The sequence below is a fragment of the Schistocerca americana genome, chromosome 3 (assembly GCF_021461395.2).
Source record: "Schistocerca americana isolate TAMUIC-IGC-003095 chromosome 3, iqSchAmer2.1, whole genome shotgun sequence".
Classification (NCBI taxonomy): domain Eukaryota; kingdom Metazoa; phylum Arthropoda; class Insecta; order Orthoptera; family Acrididae; genus Schistocerca; species Schistocerca americana.
This window is the reverse complement of record NC_060121.1, coordinates 869,071,037-869,094,178: the sequence shown is the minus strand read 5'-3', so window position 1 is coordinate 869,094,178 and position 23,142 is coordinate 869,071,037. Positions and strand designations below refer to the sequence as shown.

At 40.9% G+C, this 23,142-nt stretch overlaps 1 protein-coding gene across 1 annotated transcript in view; it reads left to right on the top strand.

Moving 5' to 3' along the window:
• LOC124605308 (alanine--glyoxylate aminotransferase 2, mitochondrial-like) overlaps nucleotides 1-23,142 on the top strand; it is a 153,636-nt gene that overhangs the window by 41,883 nt on the left and 88,611 nt on the right. Inside the window, exon 2 of the mRNA XM_047136890.1 lies at nucleotides 12,527-12,609. Coding sequence (XP_046992846.1) covers nucleotides 12,527-12,609 — 83 coding nt within the window. The remainder of the gene's footprint in view (nucleotides 1-12,526; nucleotides 12,610-23,142) is intronic.

Below are 23,142 nucleotides of genomic sequence, written 5' to 3'. Positions count from 1 at the left end.
GCTCCTGTTATTCATCTACCAACGTTCCAAGCTTGTTACAATTTTCACTTCTGTCTGACATTTTCGATCTTTCCACAATATTTTCCTCCAGTGTTCTCACGATGCAGTTGTTTTGTCAGCAATGATTGCGATATTTCCAGAATATTCGCACACTGATCTCGCAATATTCACGTTACTCAGTCACGAGCTAGCAGGTGAATGAGTTACCTGGCTAGCGTTGCCCCTTATCGTTGTAAATAAATACAAGACGTTGTCTGTCGATTAAAGGCACACGCCAACGGCAAAGTTCACAACACAAACAGCAATACCAGTTCAAAGCAGGGTCATAATAAGCGTGAAAATAATAATGGTTCAAATGGCTCTGAGCACTATGGGACTTAACTGTTGTGGTCATCAGTCCCCTAGAACTTAGAACTACTTAAACCTAACTAACCTAAGGACATCACACACATCCGTGCCCGAGGCAGGATTCGAACCTGCGACGGTAGCGGTCACGCGGTTCCAGACTGAAGCGCCTTTAACCGCACGGCCACACCGGCCTGCAAAATAACCATGTCCAGAGCGAGTATCCACGAAAGAGAGTCCAGTCCTCGTAGCACAATATACGATCGGCGGCACAGTACGTACCCTGAATGTATAGTGACGGATGATCTGTTGCCTGGTAGCGGTCTTTTATAGATGCCCGTCGTTCAGGCCGGCGTCGTTAGGGCCACCAAGGTCAAATTAAACTCACTCTATACGATTATTCGTGTATGCATCTAATGGACCATTTACAACCCCAAGTTTGCAAGATAATGCGCTTGTTTTAAAGACTGACGTCTCATGCTGATGTTGTGCACATAGAAATACAAATAACCTATATGATGTTGCGGTTAGTTGTGACGTCAGTAGTGTACGTAGTCAAGGAACACAAAAATGTTTGCGGCTGGATGGAGTCGATCCCGCGACTCTTTCAATATGAATCTGTTCTCTTACCGATTTTTTTTTTGTGGGTGTGGGGGGGGGGGGGGGGGGTGTTCGTAGCAGACGTCACTTGACATCCATTGAAGTTCGCTGATGATCGTTTCACTCAGGTTTATTTTTTATTTTTTTTACAGAGACTCAGAGCCAAACACCGCTTTGTAAACACATTGTCACTGGGACAATTGATAAGGTGCACATGGTGATAGATCCGTATCAAAATTCCTTTTATTTCCTGAAGTTCCCACTTGGGGCACTTTCATTTCTCACCACGCCCCACTTGTACCATGAATTTGGACGAATTCGGCGATGACGAGTATGCGTCCTCCCCTTGTGAGTGCGGTAAAACTGGCATAGGCAAAAGTAAAACTGTTGTTAAGGGAGCGCAACATTTCAGGGGACATGTCAGATTGCTGGTGAATCCCTTCTGTCGGTAACTGCTGGTGACTGGGAAGAGTACTGCAGGAAGGTCCAGGAACTGGAAGAAGATTACTGGAGGTGCGACAGTGTCGTCAGACTCACAATAGACGGAATCATTAGCAATACGGGTACAACTGAATCGGACAGTAACAACGATAATCTATCATGCTCAGTTGAGGATCACAAGAAGACTGATTCTGAATATTTAGTATAACTTATGTAAGTAAAACATGTTCAAAATTTTACTCATTCTGTTTTTACTACCGGAATGTGAGTTTTACTACTAGTTCTTTTTAATTTCGAATTGTCTATAAGAGCTGATACAGAATTATTAGCAACAAGTGGCAATATTCATCGTGAAATTATCAGTTTCGATTTCGCGAATCCTGTAAACTTTTATTGCGTCAAAGTTTTTACTTTCGTGGACGCGCAATACCTAGCGCTTGGCAGCTGTTACAGCAGCAGCTAATAGATGGCATTGTCAGCGCCGCTTGGAGCACAAAATTAATTGTATGTCAACGTGTGTTGCTAGCACTGCTTGACGTAATGCTTTGATAGCACAGAACACCAGCTTTGATAGTGTAATACCGGCCCAACACGGCTTATTCCCCTCCCCCCAAAGAGGTTATAATACGTGCAGACGGCGCTACATACGCCGAACAGTCACTGATTGAAGCTAACAGCACAAAGTACCACTGCCATGCAACACCTATGGTTATAAACACACCAGCATGGCGGCGGCGACAACACATCATAAACAGCCGCGTACTTACTTCACAAGATACAATTAACACTCATTATTTTACTGGCTGTCGTAGAAAGGCCGCGTAGTCTAAATACGGACATGAGCAATATTACAGTCAAGCTTGGAGACTTGGTTCTAACCATGTTGAATCATTAAACGAGACATCCATAACCATCACACAAGACATTAAAATGGTTATGGTATAGTATCATACTGAAAGAAATTGGATCAAATTAACTGACAAAAAGCCTGTAAAAATAGGATGCCTTCAATACAAATGTCTGCCAAACTATGTAAGATAATAAAAACATCTGTTTTCAAAATGAAACTGTCACTTGATTAAAACTTGTCCACACAGTTTTAAAGAATACCTTGAAGCTAAAAATTTATGTAATGTTTCCAGTGTAAATATAGAAATACATAAACTTTTCAGAAACCATAAAGTGACTTTAATCTTTGATAATTCTCTGTGTACATTAATACTTTTTTATAGGCTGTGTTTTAGAGGCTATTGTCGAAGAAATCAGCCATTTTACTTATATCTGCATATAGTTGTGTAATTTTGAAACTTGTAATTATGTAAGTTTCAAACTTCATACAAACATGAAGTGTCCAATATTACCACACAGAATGGTCCATGGATATAAATAAATTAAGCACCAACCCACCCATCCCAGCGCCAAGCGTCATCTTCGTGACATTTCGGCTGCCAACGGCTGCGTTCGGAGCAACTGGTAATTATCACGCCTCAGCACACAGTGCCTTCAGGTCGGTCACCCGCTCTGGAAGGCGGGGTGGATGGTGGTCTGTGGTAGATCTGATGACGGAGTACAACGCCGGGGCAGGTGTGGCGCACCGTTCATTCAGCACTGGCAGGGCGGAAATCGCCGTCCGATTCGTTCACCGCATTTTCAGGTATCGCTGCAAGGCAATTCGAGTTGTAGACCAAAAAACTGCGATCTAGGTATGTGTCGACCGAAAGAATCGATACCATTTTTGCACAGTAGAGATGGGCAAACTGAAACACGTAACTGTTTCGAAACAAATGAAACAGTACAATGTAATGTTTCGATACGCTGTTTCGAAACAGTGAAACAGTTTGTGTTTTGTAATCTAACAAACCTACACATTTTATCATCTTGACTGTCTACTGTATAAGCATGTCCACATAAACACAAATGAGGTGCGAGAGCGCTAATCATTTGGCAGAAAGTATGAAATTATCACTTAGGCGTCTTGGCAGTTTCGTATTTCTGCAGCAAATGCGCTGCTTTCGTGTCGTGTGACTTTCATATTTTTCAATTGGCTGAGGACAGCCATAGCTGAAGACAGAAGAGCCACCACGAACGGAACTGGAGGTGGGAGCAAACTGCAGACACAACGGATATGCTACTGGGATTCCCACATTCCGTTAGTATGGGTAATATACCTATCCTGCTAAGTTCCATGCACACAAAGGGAATCATTGAGGATAATAGGCACAGTGACTATAGACTCACAAATAATGCCAAATAATTCTAATAAATAACAAAATATATCAGAAAAAATTTTGTCTTTTAAGGTGTTTCGAATCGTTACTATAAATTCACCATGCTTCCTAGTCCTTCCCGTTCACCATTACGCTATCAGTGATGTGAAACAGATTGCTTGCAATTATACCTATATCAAATTTATGTATATGTCTAATAACTGTCACTCTACGCCTTTTTTTATTCGAAATGTTGTAGGCTTACTTGCGTTTCTTAATATGATTGCTCTACATGAACAGAGAAACGTATGTTATCAAAAAGTGTAATGTAACTGAATGATTTTCACATATTTATTATTTTGAATGTGAATAGTATGTGTTGTTTTATTGCTTGGTTAGTGTTTATAAAGCAGATATTACGCCATTTCGGAATATGACGGTCAGCTAGAAACGAAGCTTTATTTTCGGATATCTTAAGCTTCATGCTATTGCTTGTCAAAGATTTTGACACTCTTGAAAGTGTTTCATGAAGTGGTATGTTGAATGTGTTTCAGTACCTGTGCCGAGCCCGAATCTCGTCCGACACAGAGGGGAATGAAACATCACTGTTTCGATACAATTAATCCGTTCCAAGCACTGGTGGACTGAAACAGCCTTATTCTGAAACAATGATACAGTTTCTGTGTCTGGCTCGAGACCGAATCTGGTCCAGTTATCCGAGATAGGGGTGGAATGAAACAACACTGTTTCGAAACAGTGAACCGTAGCCGTTCCGAAACACTGAAACAGTACCACGTATCGATACACTGTATCGTAACATAGAAACAGTGGCCAAGTCTATTGCACAGTGTCAAACTACACGAAGTGTAATTACTGGCACAGCTTGCGTGAAACTGAAAGTAATATGACACCTACATGGACGTATAAGGAACTGCGTTAAAGCTGTATTTTAATTTGTAAAATGTTTAATGTTTATTTCTTAAAATCATATTTTTCTTAAAGCAGGATTCGTTAAAAGTGGGGAGGAATAGCATTGTTCTCATGAGACTTTCGCAGGGACCGACGGATATATTCGTTAAAAACAGGAGTTCTTTAAAAGAGGGTTTGTGAATTTGAAGTTTTACTGTAATATTAGAGAGACTCCGTGGCGTTTTTCACGGTAGCGTTTTTCTCCTAATAATCTAAAAGTGTGAGTAGATTGGTACTAATCATAACTTGTTGCTAGTGTGGTTTACAGAAGCAGCCTACAGTTGCTACTTGTCAGTCTTTAAGCATAATGTGACTGACATGTTTCACATCCATCTATTGCTGAAGCTACAAAAAAAAAGACATGTTTCACATCCGTCTGTTGCTGGAACTATAAAAAAAAAAAAACAGAGGTGTCTTGAACAAAATGACATCAGTAGCAACTAATTCTGAAAACGCCAGTCAAGCAGCACGCAATGATAGAGGCAATCAGATGGATGCTGTATTTCTTATCTTGGAGAAAGAATTTGATTCTGTACCGTACCAACCCTTATTAATGAAAGTATGATCATACAAGGTATGAAACGAAGGCTGGACTAGACTATTTCTTGCTAGGGAGGAGGCAGTATTTTATGATAGATGTAGAATCATTAACAAATGTAGAATTAACCTCAGGCACAACCCAAGGAAGTGTGCTGAATCCATGTTCATATTGCATACTAAAGACCTGGCAGACAATAGTGTTAGTAACATGACGTTCTTCAGACAATGCAGTTATCTTGACTGTGAGTGGTGTGTCAATGGTAAATCTAGGCTTCCTGTACAAGGTGGTCAGGAACTATGGAGGACTCAGGATATTGCACCAATCCCTCTATCCAACAAGTTTCTGGTGCTTTCTCTCACAGAAACTGAATCAGGGGGACTCACTTCACCTGTTTTGGGAAACCTGTTTTGTCTGGTATCAGGAGGAGGCAAACACAAAAGGGTAGGGGTCTATTAATCATTGGCAGTTCAAATGTATGGAAAATGATGGTACCCCTTAGGGAAATGGCAGCAAGGACAGGAAAGGACACCAGGCGCACTCTGTGTATATTCCTGGAGGCCTCATTCCACATGTTGGTGAGGCTATTCCGGCAGCCATTGAGGGGACAGGGTGCAACCAACTGCAGATTGTGATGCACGTTGAACAAATAATGCCTCTCATCTGGGCTCTGAGGTTATTCTTGGGTCATTCCAGTGATTGGTAGAGAAGGTTGAAAAGACTAGCCTTGCCTCTGGAGTTTCAACATAGCTCATAATTTGCAGCGTTGTCCCCATATCTGATCATGGCCTTTTGGTTCTGAGTTGAGTGGAATGACTGAACAAAATACTTCGAAGGTTCTGTGACAAGTTAGGCTGTGACTTCCGGACATGCGCCTTAGGGTTGAGAACTGTAGGCTTCCCTTAAATAGGTCAGGTGTGCACTACACATCAGAAACTGCTGCTCAGGTAGCTGACTGTGTGTGGGTTGCACACAAGGGTTTTTTAGATTAGGCGACTCTCCATCTAAACTAGATAATGATAGCTGTAGGAAACCCAGAAGTATCAGAGTAAGATCAAAAGAAATGCCTCCCACAAGTGAGAGTATTAAAATCCTAATGGTAAGCTAATGAAGAATTTGCAACAAAGTGCCAGAGTTTGAAGCACACATGAAAAACAGTGAATTTCACATAATACTAGGTACAGAAAGCTGGTTGAAACCTGAAATTGATAGCAGTGAGATTATCAGGGAAAATTTAAGTGTGTACTGAAAGGATTGACAAATGAGAAGTGAAGGTGCTGTATTTGTCGCAGTAGACAAGAAACTAAAATCCACCAAGATAGAAATTGAAGCTGCATGTGAGATTGTTTGGGCAAGACTCAGTACAGGGGTAGGCATAAAATGATAATTGGATCCTTCTGTTGCCCACCAGACTTCTCCTGATGTTACCAAAAACTTTAGAGAAAATCTAAGTTCACTTGGAAGTAAGTTCCCCAGTCATACTGTAATTATCGGTGGAGACTTCAATCATCCAACAATCAATTGGGAAAATTAATTTTGTTAGTGGTGGGCATGATACAGCGTCCTGTGAAACTTTGCTAGATAAATACCTTCTCTGAAAACTACCATCAACTACAGACAGTTAGGAACCCCCACTTGCGATGAAAATATATTGGCAGCAGGTAGACTTGATCTCTGTGAGGATGTCCATATCAAAACTGGTATCAGACGATGACACAGCTGTGGGAACAATGATCACCAAAATACAAAGGATAAATAAAACAAATAGAAAGATATATATGTTCAGTAAACTAGATAAAAAAATCAGTAGTGTCATATCTCAATGAGGAACCTGAAACTTTCAGCATGGGACAAGAACACTTATAGGAACTCTGGTTCAAGTTTAAAAGAATAGTTGATCATGCACTAGATAGATACGTATCCAGTAGAACAGTTCACAATGGGAGGGAACATCGATAGTATACAGTCACTGTCAAGAAACTTCTAAAGAAGTGTATAATAAGTGTAAAACAAAGTATAGGACGCATTTGGCTGTTGAGAGCAATGCATGATGCCTTCAATGACTACCATAGCAGAATACAGTCAAACGACCTTTCACAGAACCCAAAGAAATTCTGGTCATATGTAAAGGCAATAGTGGCACCACAATTAGTGTCCAATCCCTAGCAAATGAGACAGGAACTGAAATTGAGGGTAGCAAAGCAAAAACTGGAATGCTTAACTCCATTTTCAAATGTTCCTTTACAAAGGAAAACTCAGGAGAATTGTCCCAATTTAATCTTTGTATCATTGAAAAAAATGAATTAAACAAGTTACTAGAGTCAGTGGTGTTAGAAACAGCTGAAATCATTAAAATTTAACAAAGCTCCAGACCCTGATGGAATCCCTGTCAGATTCTATACTGAATTTGCAGCTGAGTTAGCCCTTCTTCTAACTATAATCTATTGTAGATCCCTCAAACAAAAAACTGTGCCCAGTTCTTGGAAAAAGGCACAGGTCACACCCGTCTACAAGAAGTGTAGTGGAAGTCATCCACAAACTACTGTCCAATATCCTTGACATCAATTTGTTGTAGAGTCTTAGAACATATTCAGAGCTCAAACATAATGAGGTGTATTGAACAGAATAACCCCCTCAATGCCAACCAGCGTGGATTTCGAAAACATCGATTATGTGAAATCCGATTCACAGTTTCTCACATCACATACTGAAAGCTTTTTATTAAGGCAATCAGGTAGATACAGTATTTCTTTATCTCCGAAAAGCATTTGACCCAGCACCACACCTATGCTTATTGTAAAAAGTATGATCATATGAAGAATCAAGTGAAATTTATGATTGGATTGAGGACTCTTTGGTAGGAAGGACACAGCATGTTACCCTGAATGGAGAGCCATTACCAGATGTAGGACTAACTTCTGGTGTGCCCCAGGGAAGTGTGTTGGGACTCTCGCTGTTTATGCGATATATTAATGATCTCGCAGACTATATTAATAGTAAAATCATGCTCTTTGCAAATGACGCAGTTATCTATAATGAAGTACTATCTGAAAGGATCTGCATAAATATTCAATCAGGTCTTGATAAGATTTCAATGTGGTGCAGAGATTGGCAACTTGCTCTAAATGTTCAGAAATGTGAAATTGTGCCCTTCACAAAACGAAAAAATGTAGTATCCCTGTAACACGACTGGGGGTACAATTGGGTGGGGTACGTTAAAGTGGTTGCCATTCCTTGATCGTGCGCACTGTCCTCACCACGTAACTGATAATCCCGTGGCGGTCGTACTGTTCTGCTCAACACTACTCCTGGCTTGCCAGAAATTATCTATTGAAATATGCAAGCGACCACTCAATGTTAAGCACAACATTGTTCTATGTCTGGTATGAACATCTATATTCTGAGACGATATGGAAATCACATGTTGCACTGTTTACACTCTTAAGTCGTAAATGTTTATCCCAATTGACAGTATTGATGATTATCTGTCCACAATATCACTCAGACGAGCGTATGCGTAACCGACACGACGCGGGTGATTATTGATGATGCAGAAGCCGAATGATCGAACGTTAGTTCTTATGCTCGTCACACGTACAGATATCTGGTAATAGTCCTCCTTGACACTAGTAATGATGTGACACTGTTCGTAAAGTTAATTTTTCAGTTCTCAGTTCTCACTTGTACGAGCGTGCGTGTAACAGTCGTGGCATGGCTGATTGTTGATGATGCGGAACGCGATGATCGAACGCACGTTCTCACGCTCTCTACAAGACACTGGCACTTAAATGCTCTCTTTTGTGGTAAATAGTATTATTGATTCACATTAGTTCATTCTTAGAGACCGAACACGGCGCGGATGATTGATACTGTATGGTACGACACACAACGAGAGGATACACAAATACAGTAGCAGCAGCACTGCTCATTTTTAAATTACTTATTGAAGCACTTTCCTCTGAATCATTTGCTTATTTTATCAACTTCCATACTAACAATACCTCTCACATGCAGAACTACACACTACACAACATAGATCCCTGTTGGGTGCTCGACTCTACAGACGCAGCCGCCCGCAAAGTTACTCTGCAACCAATCCAGTGATATGACAGTACGCTTACATCCCGTAACTATAATATTGATGAGTCACTGTTGAAATCGGCCAACTCATATAAATGCCTGGGCTTAACATGGAAGGGTGACATAGGTTGAGTTGTGGGTAAAGCAGGTGGTAGACTTCGGTTTACTGGTAGAATACTGGAGAAGTGCAATTAGTCAGCAAAAGAGATTGCTTACAAATCACTCATGCGACAAGTTCTAGAATATTGCTCAAGTGTGTGGGACCCATACCAGATAGGACTAACAGGGGATATTGAGCATGAATGGTCATAGGTTTGTTTAATCCATGGGAGAGTGTCACAGACAAGATGTGAATTATCCTGGGAAAGTCTATTAACAAAGTTTCAAGAACCAGCTTTAAATGATTACTCTAGGAATATACATATTGCTCATGTAAAAATCATGAAAATGAGATTAGAAAAATTACTGCATCCACAGAGGCATTCAAACAATCATTCTTCCTGTGCTCTATACATGAATGGGGCAGGAAAAAACCCTAATATATGGTACAATGTGACTCACTCTCTGCCATTCACCTCACAGTGGTTTGCAGAGTATAGATGTAGATACGCTGGAGTACTATCTGAAAAATGCTGCGAAAGTATGGAGTAAGACCTTGTAAGACAAGTGTTGCATTTAGCAACTATGTACACAGCTTGAGGCAGCACAATTCACTGCATGCAAATACTCGGACTACATTACTTTATTACTATATCTTCGTCGTTTACCAGCCATGGCTGGACAGACTGCGTCACAAATACAATGTTTATCAACTAACATTTATACATACACAAAATTTATATTACAAATAAAAGAAAATATTTATGCAGCGCACAAAAACACATAGAACATAAAGAAAATGAAATATAACTAAACAGGAAAGTAAAACTTCATAGCAGCAAATGAAAATACCATAAAGCAAAATGTTTACAAAACCATGTAGATCACACACATAAAGATCCGTTTTGGCAAAATATGTACTTTAAGTAAAACACAAAATTAAATGTGCAGTTAACTGAGAACATAAAAGGAAGATTAAATTTAGGCAAAATTATATATAAAACATAACAATATTTATTATTTTGTCCATTCACTAGAACCACTGTTGAAAAACTCTTACAAGGAATGTAGTGGATGTTGTTTCAAGTCCTGAGCAATTTTTTTCCGAAATAATTCAGGTGGCAGGGATTTCACTTCTGGAGGCAGTTGATTGTACATTTTTAGGGCGACTGTTGGAAAGCTGTTTGTGTGCTTGATAGGCGACACCTTGGCACTTCAATGTTCCTCTTACAGCGAGTGTCATGATTATGTATTTCTTGTTTTATGCTAAAATTCCTTTGATTTTCTTTTGTATAAATGAGGCAGAAAAACACATACTGGCTAAAAACAGTCATTATGCCTAGCCTGGTGAAAATAGGCTTACACTGGTCCAGTCCCACATTTGAGAATGAGGGCACTTAGTGGCTTCAAACAAACTCCATAGCTACATAATTTCACACATTTATAAAACTTTTTCTCACTGACACCCCATACAAAATGTTGAAAGGGAATAAGTTTATTACTTACTACATTTTCACTGTTCATGCAGTAAAACAACTGCATCAGGCATGACGTTTTTATTTATTTCTTCTTTTCCATTAACTCTATTTGCAACACATTTTGCATGCACTACCTACATTTTGCATGGAGTACCTACATATGCCACTGAGTATACCTGCAAAATTGTATCATTGCACAAGACATTTGAAAACTGAAAACTGCCACAATAGGACCATGGAATGGTTGTATTAAAAAATAATCACCACACATGTTATGAAATTTATCCCACTGGGAGACGAGGTGGTCAGTTCCTGTTTCCTAGAACATGGTCAGCCACTGAAGGATCCACGACCATACCCTCTCTTACTCTTTCTTGCCGGATTGAAACCGACATGCACACATCTTTCTTCATGTCGCCAAAGCCGTGAAAATAATATGAACACGATGAAAAAACCAGACTGTACAGGATGTTGCCAAGTTTCCCAACCAAATGCTGAACCATAGCCTTCATCCTGTTGAGAAGAGCTATGGCTTGGTTGTGGTTCCATGCTCCAGGAACTCTATGAGCAGAGGGACCTTGCAGCCGAAAGAGGGGTTCACCATAACTTTACCGAAACTGTTGGAAACAGCTTTGGATTTCTTTGGCACTGCTGACTTTGCCATTTGCCCTCAGGCTGTCGGAAAGCTGGTGAACAGAATCATTGTGTTGCCCACCCCCACACTGCCAGTCAGATGAAGGTTCTGCTTCAGTGATTTGTTTGTGAAACACTGCAACATCCTCTGTATGGCCCGGAGCTTCCATGGTGTGATTTTTACATCATTGGCGACCCCGAAGAAAAGACATATGTTGCGGCGGCGCAGTTCTTTCTGTGGACGTCAGTTTCCGTCAGATGAGGAAGTGCAAGAGTTGGTGCAGTTGTGGATCTGTCAGTGGCCATTCTTTCATCTCCCAGTGAGATAACTGTCTTGACATGTATGGTGCTTACTTTTGAATGGAACCATTCCATGATCCCATTGTGGCGGGTCTTTGCTTTTTATTTGACTGCCCCTCAAAGTTCAGCAGACATGTTGTAAACATTGAGATGCCTGAAAAACTAGCTTTTGCTTGAAACAGAGTGCAAATTACCCATACTATTACTCACCTAATGTTTGACAATGAGAGCACTTAGTGACTCCCAACAAACTTTAAACATAATTACAAGCCTTTTCTCTCTCATACGCTTAAGGTCCAATATTTGACACATTAACTCATTTGTATGTTTGAAGCTGTTTTGGGGACTAGGAAATTAAAGATCATACCATTGGCTGAATTAAATTTTAAATCTGTTCATATATGTGTCATACTACCTTCGTGATTACTTAACTACCTTCTCTTTAAGGGTAAGAAACATCCAAATTTCTCAAGAATTTAATTAACCTTTCTGCAGTCTGAATTTAGACTTTTGCACCTCATGTTATACGATTTATTTCTGCATTCACCTTACATGTATTTATTAATTGAAGGGTGTGACTGATCATTCTTACTTGTGCCACTTTTGAGCATGATAATTCATCAAAATACTTATGTAAAATCAAACAAGAAGTAATTTTTCTTTCATATTGTATATTTGCTTTACTTATAAGTTTAGAACATTGTATCTTCAGTAGCTACTACTACAATTAAATTGCTGCACAGCGCATAAAACCGTATTCCACATGAGTATGATTATTTACTTTGAGCAGTAGTATATTCACTTGGTGATAATAATTTTGATTCCTTAAACAACAGGTGGTTTACAATGGAGAACATACTCAACAGCGAATGAAGAACCAAAATTACCTCCTTGTGATTTTAAGCCACAGCCATACAAGGTAATACAAAACTGTCTCAGATGCAGTGTATTTATTACTGACTAGTCTACGGATATACGTGTGGAGTGTAAACATTTTTTCACTTTGCTCTTGTAAATGGAGCTGGAAATTTTTAACAGACAAAAATAAGAGCGATGCACACAACTTTATATGATTTTTCAGGATATTTTGTGTCATATAATAGGGTTTTTAATTTAATGGAATAACTTTTTAAGGTCAGGTTGGTGACAATGAATGACATTTTTAAGACAGAAGAAACCGGTTTATACTAGCTCTGTCGTAATTTTATGAACAAATTTGTCATTATGGCAGATTTACATAATTTGAATGAAAAATAAAAAACCACAAAGGAATTTATCATCTAACAAATAAAGAATTTTTGTACTAAACAACATTCAATATAGATATTTTACTGGAATAACATTCACTTGAAAAGGCTGTAGGACCATGAATCATTTTACAAAATGTTTTTATCGCTCAGAATCTAGATTCTTTTCTTTTGTGCTCCACTAGATTATTTGCAACCATATTATCAAAAGTGCAAATCTTAGAAGTCTCTCAAGTGGGTAAGAATAAAAGTCAGCATTACTGTGAAACATTTGGATTTAGTTGGTTGTGTGATGCAACTGCTAGTAATGGACTACACCCGCCTTTTATATCTGCTGATGAGGGAGTTGTTCTGCTGATTTGCAGCATATAATATGGTTGATCTTTGTGGAAGTTAATGTCTTGCATTCATAAGTGTGTAGTACACTTCTTTCTCTCAAGAATGTTGCGCATAAGTGGAATGCAATGCATTCTCATTATAACATTTGATGATGTGATACTGTTGATGCTGCTGGTAGGCCAGCAATACTTGATGATGACAACTTGTCTGAAGATATTGGTGGAATGCTTTCCTCTGTGAGTAGCAGGGTTAAGGTTATTGTAGATGATGGCTTTGCCATCTCTACTGCTGGCTAGTTTCTGAGTCATCGAAAAACAAAAGGTGAGTTGTGGTCGGCTGACGCTTGGTGTGTGCATGCCTGCCGTTGGAGTGACTGTGCATGCCTGTCATTGTGGGGTTAAATCTTGAAGCGAAATGCTATAGAGGTGCCTGGGCTTAATGTGGAACCATGCTATCCCTGATAGCATATACACTAACATGTACACTGTCCTGGGCACTGCATTGCAGTTTGCCCTGTCCAATGCTTTTGCCATCTGCATCCAAAATGCTTCTAGAGTGGAGAATTTTGTGTTTCTGCATTCACACAGTCGCTGTCATCTATTGCACTACTTCAATTCTTTCCACTTAATTTCTCTTTTTAATTGTAACGTTTAGAAGTGACTAAACTTGTGATTTTCATATTCCCGTGTGTGTGTTTTTTGTGCGTTTTTATACAAGGGACATTCAATAAGTAATGCAATACATTTCTTTTCTCGGCCAATTTTGATTGAAAAAATATGGGACTTGTTATGGGATATCATGAAATATTCCTGCTTATTTGTGGTGTTAGATACTGTATGGACTGAATAAGAGACAAGATTGCAAATTATGCTGTGTTGATAAGGCTATTTGTTGTGGCAATACTTCTATGGCAAAAGTCCTTGTCAAGGATCCTGTATTGGCTTCTGCTGGAATCTGCAGGACACAGTAAAGGGGTGATGGGGGAGCCATGACAATGATGTAAAAAAGGGATAGTGAAATCTGTGAGACCATGATTACAGTTACCCTGTGGGGACAGCCACGTTGTGAGCAGCTGTGTGGTGCTGGCTAGGATGATGTGTAAATCTGGGGCAGACTGATCATCACTTCATAGCATCTCATCTCCAGCACACCAGACAAAAAGTTAGTCACCCCCAAAAGATTTCATGATGTCTTGTAATACTGCCTCTAGCATCGATAATGGCTTCAATTCAGCAAAAAAGGAAGTCCGCAAGTTTCTTCGGTCTATCATATCCTGGCAATGCCACTTACTCCTAATTAGGTCCTGTAGAACTACCAAATTGCCATGATGTTGATTGCTCATTTGACCTGCTGATCCAACTAGTCACTGCATTTTCTACGGGATTAAGATTAGGTGATTTAGCAGGCCATTCATGGCCCAATAGGACGCCTGAGTGTCGATCAAATCAGAAACATTTGCACGCAATGCTATGAATATGTCTGTTGTCATCCAGGACATTGGGAGTGTCCGGTTCATAGGCATTGTCAAGATGCAGGGGAAAAGGCAACACTGGGTCATTGAGAATGTTGAAACAAACACCGTGGTTCATGTTCACGATAGTCTGGATGAACTGGCCCAGATCGTGGTATGAAAAACACCAACAAGACATCACAGAACTACCTTTATCCTGAATTATACTCTTCAAACTCTGTGAGTTAATTGCATTATTGGGTCTTCAGTGCACTCGCATCTTGTATCATTTGAAAAGACGCAAAACTGTGACTCGTCAGACCAACCTACATGTTGCTTGTCCAGTTTCTGTGTTGTTAGGCACATTGGAGATGTCCTGCTTTATGTGCTACTGCGACTAATGGCCTTTTGCAGAGGACTTGACTCCAAACGCCCACTGCATGCTGTTCAGTCAGAAACTGGTTGGGATGGGCCTACATTCGCTGACAGTAACAATATGTATGGTTTGAAACTGACTCTCATTTCCAAGATATGACACTCATCTCCATTACCAATTGGTTAGGATCTATTGCAATATTTACAGGTCCAAAAGGAGACCCCCAAGTGCATAGTGTGAATTGAACTGAAGATTACATAATGACACTGCGGGATTTCTGTTGGGTTGTAGCCCGAGGAAACACACCTACTTCTCGAAGACTCAGTATATTTGATACAGACGTCCACATTACAACATGTCATACAGCAAACTAGCATGATGGCGTGGGATGTGAGGTTATGGGGTCAAAAGAACTTACGATGGCAGAGATATGTCGTTCGTACAGCCCCCCCCCCCCCCCCCCCCCCCCCCCAACAGTGTGGAGCACAGCTTGAATGCAGTGGAAGGGGGGCCATGTCTAACAGTGAAGGCAGTGAGGGAGATGGCAGTGATGTGATGTGGATGTGGATGTGCTTCTCCAGAGATTGTTGCGGCAGGGACCACGCTGGGAGGTCAACTTGGAACTCTTGTAGGTGGTGTGAGCGAACGGGATGTCAGCTTGCATGTCCTGCATGTGAGGATGGAGCGGTGTGGGAAGATACTGTGTCCCCCGCATGTTCGGCTGGCAGCATTTGAGCTGTAACCCTCCCTAGGGGGGTTACTGTAGCTCAGAGAAGCATATGGTCGACCCCGCATGGGAGAAGGCTAGAGCCGGCGGTCGACTGTTGAACTAGATCCCCGGTCAGGTGGGACGAGTTGTCTTGCAGCAGGATGAAGATGTGGTTGTCATCGATGAGGATGGTAATGTCCTCCACAAGTTCAAGCAGGACATTGGTTTGCAGAACCAATAGAGGAAGGAGTGGGGAGGCGGTAGAGAGAGAGGGCGAGAACTTGAGGAACGGTATTGATGGTGATGCAGATGCATGTTCTGATGAGGGCTGCAGTAGCAGCTCTGAGGGGTCATAGCTTGAGTGCGAGTCCTCAGTGCTGGGAGGCTGCATAATGCCGTCGGCCATGAAAGACGCTGGGTGGAGGTGTGCCAGTTTCACACGGTGGAGAAGAACAGTGAGTGGTGAACCTTTAACCTGGATGTCCATCGTGTTAGCAGTTCATGAAAGTGCATGAAAGGAGATTGGAGGGCACTTAGGAGCGGGCAGGAGTATGCCTAGATGGGCGGGGGGGGGGGGGGGGGGGGGGGAGATCAGGGTAATGTTTGTAAAATGTGTTTGGATTGGATCCAGCTTATAAAGTCGGGAAGGGTTGGAGTTGTCGGGGGGAGGTAGGCTGTAACAGCTCCCCAGGGAGGACAGGATTTCACCATAGACAAACTCACTCGTGGTGTCCTTGATATCTGGTTTGTGTAATGATCGTAGGCTGAGAGGTACCCAAGGGAGGGCCTCGGTCCAAAGACTGTCATGACTTCGCAGTGCTGTCTAGCAAGTGCGATGCACCATTCTACCAGTTCGTTTGCTTGGGGGTGGTAGGCAGTCGTGCAACATTTGCTGAAACAATGCAGCTGGCATATTGGATGAAGAGTGCTGATTCAAACTGCTGGCCCTGGTTGATGGTGACAGTAGCTGGCCCTGGTTGGTGGTGATGGCAGCGGGGCAGCCGAAGCAGGGTTACCACTGTAGGATTTCTGTTGGGGTTGTAGCCCAAGGAAACACACTCATTTCTGTAAGACTTGATATATTTGATACAGACATCCACAAAAACAAGTCATACAGTGAACTGGCAAGATGGCATGGGCCATGAGGTTACAGAGTCAAAGAACTTGCAATGGTGGAGATAGGTCGTTCATACTTGTTGATGCCACAATGTATAGACTGTCTCCATAATAACTGCTGAATATAAGCTGAAAATTACATGACATTAACATTTTCTGTCCTGCACACCAACTGAGTGTTTGTGTGCCATTCCTATTTATAGATATGCATTGTGGATACATTCAGTCTGTTGAAATACTACAGGTTTATTACATGTTAGATAACAGTATAAAAATCAGGGAAACTAAAAGGAACAAAGACACGGTAGACAGTCATGTAAGTTTGTTTAACTGAGATAATAAGAAAAAGGTAAAATAATAGATACTACATTATGGAGGTGATTTTAATTTGTATGCCAATGTCCAAGCCCACCAAAAAGTTTGAAGTAACTGAATTGTTCTAATTGGAGTAACTAAGAACTAATAACCTTATAGAGCAGATGCTGAGAAGCCAACAGGCACAACAGAAAGGCTGCTAAACATGCGAGCTTTTGGCCAAAATGCTTTCTTTTAAAATAGACCACACACACACACACACACACACATACACACACACACACACACACACACACACATGACCTTTTTCTCTAGCCTCTGAGGTCAGACTGTGAGCAACTGTGCATGATGGGACAAGTAACTGGGTGGCAGAGGAAGGAGGAGGCTGGGGTGGGGAGAGGGTGAGATAGGAGGTTAGGGATGGGGGACAGTAAAGTGCTGCTTGTGGGAGCGTAAAGGGATGAGGTGGGTGAGGACATGAAAGGGCAGCTAGGTGCAGTCTGGAAGAGGGGTGGGGGATGGGGGGGGGGGGGGAGGGATGCAGGAAAGGAGAGAAACAGAGGAAGGGACAGAGGACTGTGGATGCATAGGTGGAATAGGAGACTGTGTAGTGCTGGAGTGGAAGCAGGACTGGGGATGAGTGCGTGAACGACAGGGAATAATGAAGGTTGAGGCCAGGGGGGTTTCAGGAATGTAGGCTATATTACAGGGAGTGTTTTCACCTGCACAATTCAGAAAAGCTGGCATTGGTAGGAAGGATCCATATGGCGCAAATGTAAAGCAGTCACTGAAGGGAAGAATGTTGTGTTGGGCAGCATGCTCAGCAATTGGGTGATCCAGCTGTCTCTTGGCCACAGTTTGTCTGTGGCCATTTGTGCGGAAGACAGCCTGCTGGTTGTCAAGCTCACATAGAACCCATAACCCTGGGTTGCAGCTTAATTTGTAGTTCACATAACTGCTTTCACAGGTAGCCCTGCCTCTGATGGGATAAGACTGGAGTAGATGGTGGCGGGAGGATGTATGGGACAGGTCTTGCATCTAGATCTATTACAGGGATATGAGCCATGAGACAAAGAGTTGGGAGCCAGAGTGGAGTAAGGATGGGTCAGGTTATTTTCTAGGTTCAGTGGGTAGCGGAATATCACTGTGGAGGCGTGGGAAGGATAGTGGGTAGGATGTTTCTCTTTCAGAGCATGGTGTAAGGTAGTCAAAACCCTGGTGGAGAGTGTGATTCAGTTGCTCCAGTCCTGGGTGCTGCTGAGTTATAATGGAATGCTCTGTAACACCATAGCTCTAATGCTCTACTCATCTATTTTTTTTTTTTTTTTTCATTTAATATTACATCGTTAAGAACCTGTAAATGTTTTTGATTGAATAGATAACACAAAACTGTATACTCTTTTCTTTGTTAAAACTTTGATATTGTGGTTTGTTTCAATGCAAAGTAGTGTATCTGTACTGTAAATGCTTTGTCCCATTTGGAGGGAACAAAACTTACTGTATATAATTGTAATTTTGTGTGAATAATTTTTTGTAGAAGTGTTGATATGTGAAAATGTTCTGTTTTATTTAATGTGTTTGTTTGCTGTTATGTAAACTGCTGACCTTCACTTAGGGCTCTTAGTTATTCTGTATGTAAAAGGTGTAGTGGTTCCCCTCGGGAACGGAACTGTGTAGCGCGCGCAAATTGTGGTTGGCCCAGGTGGAAAAGGTGGAACTGATAGTCAGTCGGGGACGAGCCAGCAGTCGGAGACGAGCTACGAGTCCGTGCTCTGCCATGTAAAAGATGCATATTGTGCTGGTTCCGAGAGAGGCTTTTCCTGCTTCTTTCTAAGGCCTCGGATGGATGGATAAATAGCTGGAACTATTCAGGAATTTGTATCTGTCGGCCCCACCAAGAAACGACAGAGTCCAGCAATTCAGTCTACGAATTCACCTACCAACATGCAGTTGCCACCACGTTGCACAATCACTGTAACGTAATACTATAATGATGTACAGTGAAGGATCAGCTTAATGGAGGTGTTATTGTGCTCAAATATAAGGTAATTTATATCTGAATTTATGTACCAACCTTGATTTTTCTCCTCATCATAACACCTCTCAGGTTCCTTTCCGTTTGAACTAAAGTAATCACCGAGTGTCCTTACTGAAAGAACTGTTATGACCAATGTTATGCTAATTAATGCCTCTTGAACTTAGTAAAAAGAAAGTTAAAGTTAATGTGGCAAGAGAGTGAGTTAAAATAAATGCTGTTTGCTCAAAATAATTTTCCTACTAAAACTGCTATTTAAAGTGCTGTTGCTAACTTCAATATTAAAAGTTCTTAAGACTGAGACTTATGAGGCAAATGATCACATTATTGTCTGTAGTAAATTCTTAAAAGTGAGTCAGTTCTTGCAATTTGGTCGGTATTGTTGTAGGGAAGCAGCCTACTCACGCTGTAGTAAATTCACATCAGTTTCCATTGTGTGCCAGCCAGTCTGCTGTAACTAGCTCTGACGTCATAAATGTTGCGCAATACCTTAAAAATCAAGCAAATGAACTAAAACTTTTCTAGCATGTCAAAAATAATACTAAATTAATGTGTGTTAAAAATCAGTTCGATAACTTCAGCCATTTCCGAGATTTGGACGTTTTTCTGGAAAAATCATTGGCGCAACAGAAGAGAGCTAGAGACTTCAAAATTTATATTTAGATTCATTTTTCATAATGATTTAATAAAAACAGTACTTTGGATTTCACATATTAAGATTTTAGTGGAAATTCATGATTTTCTGGTTTTCGTCTCAAAACTGAAGGAAGCAAGATAGATTAAGTAGGCTAGTAAATAAGGCTAGGATGTTTAGATTTAAATAGGTTGGAGGTCCGCTATGATTATGAAGATGTGTAAAGTTTCCTTTTAATACCTATAAAATTATAGCGATAGCGGATCTCAAAAGGGACAGTTCAGAGCTCATCTGCTGCGTGCAGGGTAATTAGATTAATTCTCTCGCCCAGAATATTTAACTTAGCCACGTCAAAATTTTATTATCAATACTTACCTGCGTGCTGAATGCACGTTTAAATTAAGAGCTTCTTCGGCCATCAGCCAAAGAAGCTATAAATTATTATGTAACTTGAAGTGGTGCGTTACTAGCCCAGCGGCTAGTCGGGAGAGCGGATTTGATCAGGCGATCCCTCAGCCGTCCGCACCGCGGCTTTATATATAAGAACACTGCGCGAGGAAGCAAGGCCCCAGTTCTCTCCAGACGCTGAATGACACGCCATCTGTGTCGGTAGTCGCGTCGCATCAGTGTATCTGCTACAAACAGCCTCGGGTGCCGTATTAAGTTACTAGAGATACGCGGAACTATGAAAACATTTCATGTGAAGTGTTAATTCTGGAATGATTTTCATTAACTAGCTTCAGTTTGCGTATTGTCGTATTTTCATGTGCCGTCGCGGGACAGACATTCTACCAAATATTTTGCGTGGCGTTTGATGAAATATTTTCATCAAATTATGGCGAGCATTCTTTTTAACATTTGATTCGGACATTTATAGTTGCATCAGCGCATTAGACTCTGAACTGTTCTGTTAGTTAGATTGTAGGGATACTTGTGGTTTTTATTAGTGAATTTCAGAATATACTCAACTATTTTGGAAAACCGTTTTTGATTAGAAATCCCGGACAATCTCCTAATTCCTCAGAGCTATAAGCTGCAGCTATAAGAACATTCTCAGGTAAAGTGGGCACTAGGATATCTATTTACTGGCTCCAAGTTTTATTAAATCACTTTCTGGGGGTCACGGAGTAAATAGAGAGCCAGTGTTGAGAACGGCAAAAGACAGCAATAACAACATTCTAAAAGCCATAAACTGCTTCAACACGCAAGCATATATCCAGCAATAGATTAATTATTATTACAAACTTATTCATCCGCCGCCCCACTTATGGTGCATCGGTTGGGAAGTGTTTCCACAGTCTACAAATATGAATTACAAACTTATTCATCCGCCGCCCCACATATGGTGCATCGGCCAGGAAATCGACTAAGTGAAAGTGATTTTTAACTATTCGGATTCGCGAGTGAAATGCGACACGCAACTGAGTATAGAACAGTGAAAGTGTTACGTGTGCATGTGGACGACGCAATTGGATTAACAACGCATCTGGATTGACGGAGCTGGCACTGAGTCTAGCGGTGCTGCCGGCATCGCGAGAAGCCAGTCTCGCCGCACCGCAGTCGTCCGCTGGAGCAGCCGACGCAGAGCCTGCAATTGCGGGCCACGCTAACACAAAACAGCCGTCGGAGAGCCGTGTGCAGTTCACCGTGCCACGTCGCATCAGGAATCCTGGTACGCCGCGCCGGCAACGCCATACGTCGTGCAGAAGGACCTAAGTTAAGTGAAAAGCTGTTAAAAATTTTACTAACCTGCACTAAAAGACTGTCGGCGATGGAACCGCCAAAAGAAACTGAGTTTAAACTTAAATTAGAACCTATGTCTGTTGAGGGAACTGTAAATCCAGACAACGGTTCAAGTGTAAATATACATGAAAGTAGTAATGTTAAAGTGAAAAATGAAGTATTGTCTCCTGACAGTAGTGTGCGAAGGGGCAATGATTCAATAATAGAGACCCCTGTAGTAAAGCGGAAAGTAGAAATGATAAATTTATTGGATGATAGTTTCTCTGATGAATTAAAAGTGAAACAGTCATCAGAGATGGTAGAGTTTAAGAAGGAGAAGTTAGAGATAACTAATCAATCAGAAGTTTCATTTAATTTTGATGGTTCTGGTATTGGAGCTAGTTTTTCGTCACCTGAGTGTGATAAAAAGTCAGCTCGTGAGCAACCCAAAGATGCTGGGGCTGTTGATCTAAATGTTATATTACAAGCAATAGCTGCCAGTAATGCACAAATGACAGCTGAATTAAAGTCTGAAATGGTGGCCAGTCAAACAAATTTTAATATGCGGTTTGAGGCAATGAACAATAAATTAGAATCCAATAATGCTGAAATGTCAGCCAGTAATGCTAGAATGAACGCTGAATTAAAGTCTGAAATTTTGGCCAGCCAAACAAATTTTAATAAACGATGGGAGGTAATGGACGACACTTTCAAGGCTGGTTGCAATAAGTTGAAAGAGGATCTAGACAGTTTGAATTATAAAATTGATTGCAATCATGAGGATATTAAGAAAAAGGTTGCTCAACAATTTTCTGAAATGTATAAGACAATAAAATCCGAAGTCGCTGAGGTTCGCAAAGACTTCCAAATGGAAGATGCGAAGCTGGAGCACAAGTTAACAGAAAAGATCGAGGCGGAGTCTGAACTGTGCTCAGATAGATTTAAAGATGTTAATATAAAAGTAAACATATGTCAAGCAGAAGTAGAAGCAATCAAAACTGACACTACTCATATTGTGCAAAGAGTAGATAATGTTGAAATGAAAGTAGAAAATATAAGTACTAACATTGCTAACATTGAGAGTAAAGTAGCTTCAGTAACTTCTGGTAATGGTAATGTACAACAAGTTGTAGCTGCAAACGCCGCTTTTATCGGGTGTCGGCAGTTCTTGCGGTTCGATCCAGATAAAAATATCCACCCGCTAGATTTCTGGAACGATTTTAAAGATGTGATTCCACCAACTTGGTCTGAGCGAGAGAAAATCTCATTTATTAGAAGCCATTTAGCAGGTGACGCCATGCGTTGGTCAGCTGATGTTATGTTGAAATGTAAAACATTAGCGGAATTTAAAACAGCTTTCATTAATGAGTATTGGTCTAGCAATAAGCAAAATGAAGTGTTGAGAGAATTTTGGAGTGGAAAACGCTTCAATGCAGGCAAGGAATCTATTAAAGAGTTTGCTAGGTCATGGATTTCACGTTTGTCACATTTGGCGGAAAAGCTAAAACC